Here is a 6,000-nt window from a genome sequence, read left to right as displayed (position 1 = left end):
GGAATATCACTCGATTGCCTTTAGAAGCCTTAATTCAGCAGAAGACCAAAAGTCACGTCCAAAAACAACCAAGAAGGTGAAGAAGAAGGAGAAACCAAATAAGATCAAATGAGAATATAAATTCATTTAAAATAAGAAAAAAGGAAATTCATCCGTTGGCAGATAATGTATAAAGAAAAAAAATCTAAAAATCTGAAAAAAATGTCATTTTCTGAATAACAAATCGTACCAATCCTTCATCATTCTATGACTGTTTCCAGGGGAACATGGACTCCTCTGTTCATCTCAAATGGTCAATTTTCAAAGATTTTTTTTCCAAATTCCTCTTATTCTTTGGATAAGAGGAAAACAAAGAGTTTATTTAAATGATTAACATATAAAGAAAAACGGATGACTATTTTGATAGTCATAGAAATAGTGACATTAAAATAACTCTGCAATCAATAATATCTAATGCATAGGCGTCATATTCGGCAGATATTCCAGAAAAAAAATTTGCTTCCCTCTGTTTCTCTGGCTTTTCATTGCTGCCCTCTCTGATTGACCCCTGGTGGGTTTAAGTGCTGTGTCCAGATGGCCCGTTTTCTGGATCCGTGGCTGCCCATGTCGCCAAAGGCTCATAAACCAGCTGAAGTTAATTGGAATGTCATTAAACTTTGAGTGTTTGGGGGATGGGGGCAGGATTGCATTCATTTAGCTGTGTGTGTGTGTGTGTGTGTGTGTGTGTGTGTGTGTGAGTCTGTGTGAGTCTGTGTGTGTGTGTGTGTGTGTGTGTGTGTGTGTGTGTGTGTGTGTGTGTGTGTGTGTGCGTGTGTGTGTGTATGTGTGTGTGTGTGTGTCTGTGTGTGTGTGTATGTGGGTGGGGGTGTGTGTATGTGTGTCTGTGTGTGTGTGTGTGTGTGTGTGTGTGTGTGTGAGTCTGTGTGTGTGTGTATATGTGTGTGTGTGTGTGTGTGTGTGTGTGTGTGTGTGTGTGTGTGTGTGTGTATGTGTGTGTGTGTGTGTGTTTGTGTGTATGTGTGTGTATGTGGGTGGGGGTGGGGGTGGGTCTCTGAGAGAGAGTATGTTTGGGATGGGGCTTCACTTGCTGTCACCTGCTTCAACCCCATCCTTATATAAGCATGTCTGGGGTTGAGAGAAGAGCAGCTGACAGACTGGGCACAGACTCACAGCACAGCACCAGTATCTCACAGCGCTGCGACCCAGGCATCAGCTACTGCTCTGGAAACTTTATCAGGAGGAACCGACGTCCCTCAGGTGGGTCATCTTTGAAAAGACTCGGGCGGTGTTTGTGGACAGTATTTCTCCCGGAGCATGAAGCCTCGCAGGCCAAGCTGCACAGACTCCAGCTCTGACTCTGACTCCAGGAGTCCTGAGAAGTTTGAGAGCGCAGCCCGGCGAAGGATGGCAGCCAACGCGCGGGAGAGGAAGAGGATGCAGGGTCTGAACACCGCCTTCGACCGCCTGCGTAAAGTCGTCCCTCAGTGGGGCCAGGATAAGAAACTCTCGAAATACGAGACGCTGCAGATGGCGTTGAGTTACATCATGGCCCTCAGTCGGATCCTGACAGACACCAACAGACACAACAACAGCGACAGGCAGTGGCTGGACCTCCAGTTTGACAGTTTGCAGTCGGAAAACTACGCGTGTTTTATGAGGTACAGCTCTCCCGTTGAGAACGAGTGCATCCATTCGCCTTTCTCTTATCACTGTGAGGGTGTCCACATCCAGTCATAGACTGAACACTAAGGCAGGACACTGAGGATCCATGACTTTCTCTTATCACTGTGAGGGTGTCCACATCCAGTCATAGACTGAGCACTAAGGCAGGACACTGAGGATCCGTGACTTTCTGTGCCGTATCTTTCACGGTGCACACGCATGCATGCAGACAATGACTCTCTGTGGCGTATCTGTCACCAAGCAGACACACACATGCAGACATGAAGTTAGTAAATACCCATGTATTACTGAGCAGTTTTACTTTTTATTTTTTATTTATCTAGACTGCTGTTTCTATTTTTTATTTATCTAGGCTGTTGTTTTTTATTTATCTAGACTGTTGTTTTTGTTTTTTATTTATCTAGACTGTTTTTTTGTTGTTGTTGTTGTTTTTAATCTAGACTTTTTTTTTGTTTGTTTGTTTTTTATTTATCTAGACTGTTGTTTTTTTATTTATCTAGACTGTTGTTTTTGCTTCTTATTTATCTAGACTGTTGTTTTTTATTTTATCTAGACTGTTGCTTTTGTTTTTTATTTATCTAGACTGTTGCCAGAATTGCATGGTGCAATCTTCAGTAATATCATTCATCTGCTTTATCACACTTGTTTATGTGAGAATTGTTTTTGTTTTTGTTTTTTTACAGTTTTTCGCTCGTGTTTAACAGATTTCTGATCAGAGCGAGTTTAGCTGTTAGAGCGAACCTCTGTATGCTGTCTATTTGCTTTGTATCAAATCTTAAAGTACAGGTTTTCAGTCGTGTGCAGTTTTTACATCAATGTTTTGTGAAACCACACTCTACACTGCCTTTGCCAAAATGGCATTTTCAAAACTTGTCTCCTGTTTATAAGATAGATTTGCTTCTCTTAGTAGAGGCTAATTATTCTATAATAGATATTTTATTTTTGTAGTGTAAATTGTTTATTCAGTGAAGAAGAGAGGGGATTCTACAGGACTGTGCACCATGTTTTAGATTTTAAACACAGTTCCAATGTGACTCTGGCTGAGTAGGCTGAACTGAACTGTAGAGAAATATATGCTGATTTTTGACATTTCTTCTCTAAAATCAACTTGAATCAGATTTTTGATTGCACTGTGATTGACCTGGAAACTGTAAAATTAGTTGACTATGGATAAATAAAACTATTTCTTAAAAATATTAAAATAAAATTTCATTTCATACATTTCAGTGTTTTTATTTTATTTCATTCAAACATCTGGGTGACCGAAAAAAAAAAAAAAGAAAAAGAAAAAAAAATTCAAGTGAAAAACTGAGCAGAACCAGTCTGGACGGAACCAGTGTGAACAGAACCACTGTGAACAGAACCAGTCTGGACAGAACCATTGTGAACAGAACCAGTCTGGATGGAACCAGTGTGAACAGAACCAGTCTGGACAGAACCAGTGTGAACAGAACCAGTCTGGACGGAACCAGTGTGAACAGAACAGGGAGATTTTAGATCCCGTCGATCTGCTCATTGGTCAGCCTGCCCACGCCCCTGACGACAGTGCTCCGTTTATGCACAAACACTGAATCCATTACAACAAGTTTTAGAGTAAGACTTTTTGGTTTCCGTTCCATGAATTATTTCAATAAATGAGAAAAGCTTATTGATTTATAATTCTCCAGATTTTTGGATTTCAGATAATAATATTTACATAAATGAATTACAATATGACATGAATAAAGGAGCAAATGTTTCTCTGGCTCCTTGAAATCTGCTGCATTTTTTCTGTCACTCAAAACTCAAACTGACAGCCCATGGATGCATGTGTTTTGGTGTAGCCTGGTCAGTAGAGGTCTGTGGTGTGCTATAGACAGGCATTGGTGGAGTGTCAGTTGAGGTCTGTGGTGTGCTGTAGACAGACATTGATGGAGTGTCAGTTGACGTCTGTGGTGTGCTGTAGACAGTGATTGAGGGAGTGTCAGTTGAGGTGTGTGGTGTACTATAGACAGGCATTGATGGAGTGTCAGTTGACGTCTGTGGTGTTCTGTAGACAGGCATTGATGGAGTGTCAGTTGACGTCTGTGGTGTAGTGAGGCCAAGGCACCGATAAAGCTTCCTCTCTGTCATCTGGAACCTCCGTGCACTAAGATAAGATAACAACACACCAACGGCCTGTTTCTGTTCTCTCTGTGCGACAACTAAGTGTTTAATATGTATCACCTTTAAAGCAGCCCTGGTGACGTCACTGCATTTTGAGCAGTGGAAATCAGACAAAATATTCAGACAGCAGCGTAAAATATCTCCCCCTGTCTGAGAATTCAGACAATTCAGAAAACCTAACGTGCCTTGTGATGGATTTGTGAGAGTGACCAATAAAATATGTTCCAAGAACAATGTTTTCTCTTCATTTTTTTAATGCATCAGTTGTTTTTGTGTAAATTAGAAATTAAATGTTTAAATGAAATAGTATTAATGATAGAGACCTTATGACACTAGCAATCATCTACATTTCATCACAAAAAAAACTATTTCTACGATACATTATCCAGTAGAATACTTTAAACACTGCGGTATCCTCAAAATGTGTCTTTTAGGGGCAAATTCTTCACTAAACTTGAAAACTTGTGGTTCGAAATCTCGTGCATGTCCTTGGCATAAAGCATTGCTGACTTTTGTTCTTTCGTGCAAAACTGCAAAGCAATAAGAGAAGTTATTAAATGGCGTTCAATGTTTATCTCATTTACGTGGGTAAACTGAATGGCATCTAGTTGTGAACATGGAAAAAAAATACATAAAAGTCTTTTGCTGCGACTGTCTTTTAATGTTCACAGGTTTAGCAAGATGGACAGTCAAACTGGTAAATCAAACATTTAATAACAAATAAGGGGGGGGGGGGGGGGGGTCAAATATGCTCTACTGCTATGCTGATGTAGTTGTCATAACGCTTCACGAAGGCTGAGTTCCGAGTTATGCAGGAGAAACCGCGAGGCTGTTTAAACGCTTGCAAATGCATGCAACGGCAGATGCGGAGCGACATAAGGAAATCACATGATGTCACCTATTTATGACCAAACTCCGCGTCATTAATATTACATGATCGTTGAAAATTAACATTTTTACCAATGTGACACAAGCTCCATATGATGTGTGCCAGACCTTAGCATCGTTCTTGATAGAGGAAAGAAATTAAACTCTTTGTTGTGCGATGACTGTATGTAATAGGTCTATTCAGCGTCACTGAAGCATGAGCTGTTAGTGCTCAGCCCGAGGCGTGTACATACAGCTAGCGAAAGCGGATACATGTGTTTTAATCCGTTTAGTTTTAACTGCCGTTATTCCTATCCGTACTGGCGTTTTTCATTTGTTCAGGCACTCTATTTTTGATTAAAAATCAGTCCCTGTAGCTATTAAAGTAATCATTAACACTTGTTGGTCTGCAAGTGGCAGAAAACATTCCAGTTCTTCTCGTTTTATTATGGAAACTCAGTGGGCTATTTATCCGCTCATTTCTGTGATGGTTACCGTGGATCATGTTTTATTTTAGTGTACAATAGATAATTATGGGCGCGTAACTTTATGTGCGTATAATACATAGCTATAAAGGAAAACCAAGGAGGACTTATACAAGTGTACATGAAACTTTTAGAACAACGCGCTGTATTTAAGTATAGCAGCGTATTTCTGCAGTAAAGTCAAATTTGCACGTGTAAAGTGAGAAACATTGTCCGTGCTGTGTGCAGCGATTTGCCTAGGGATGCGTGCTGGCCATGCGTGTTGTGGACGTGGATCGGCTGTACATACAGATGGCCCTGGTGTGTCTGATGCAGCTGATTGTTTGCACTCTTAATATATGCTTTTCTGACAGGTGGTCACCCATACGTTAATGTCTGTCAGGACAATGTATATGTATAGTAATTAGGCTGAGCCTGTCGTGCGTACACGGTGATTTTTGGATCATTGTGCATTTATATTGTTCGTAGCTGGATGCGCGGCCACACGCGGTCACCTTTCAAGAAATGCCATTTTAGTGTTTCCGTTGTTTTAGGTCTTAGAAAGCTGTTGTGTGGGGACCTGATCCTTCTGAATCTATTGAATGGAATTATTCGAAAATTAAGGGCATTAATAAGCAAAACGTTCAAATCACTGTTCCTGCTATGGAATTGGAATCAACCAATTAATTTGAAAGTGAAATTGAATTCAATTTAAGACTTAACAGAAAAGCTCTCATGGAGAGATGGGATGGTCACAGATTTGTAATGAAATCCCAGTTAACACACAGTCTCCACGTAACATGGACGGAGGAATATGTTTATGTTGACCAGTGTGCCTAAC

At 40.5% G+C, this 6,000-nt stretch overlaps 1 protein-coding gene across 1 annotated transcript; it reads left to right on the top strand.

Annotated features, from left to right (window-relative positions):
- Positions 1-1,314: 1,314 nt before the first annotated feature.
- atoh7 (atonal bHLH transcription factor 7) lies at positions 1,315-1,737 on the top strand. Its single transcript, XM_030773034.1, has one exon. It carries the CDS (start codon positions 1,315-1,317, stop codon positions 1,735-1,737), a length of 423 nt encoding a protein of 140 aa, XP_030628894.1.
- The last annotated feature ends 4,263 nt before the right edge of the window (positions 1,738-6,000 follow it).

The sequence above is a fragment of the Chanos chanos genome, chromosome 4 (genome assembly GCF_902362185.1).
Source record: "Chanos chanos chromosome 4, fChaCha1.1, whole genome shotgun sequence".
Taxonomy (NCBI): domain Eukaryota; kingdom Metazoa; phylum Chordata; class Actinopteri; order Gonorynchiformes; family Chanidae; genus Chanos; species Chanos chanos.
The sequence above is the reverse complement of the archived record's forward strand: the minus strand, read 5'-3'. Positions and strand labels throughout refer to the sequence as shown.

Bases quoted from the DNA above. Each gene is read 5' to 3' on its own strand.
- atoh7 (XM_030773034.1), top strand. From the start codon at position 1,315: ATGAAGCCTCGCAGGCCAAGCTGCACAGACTCCAGCTCTGACTCTGAC.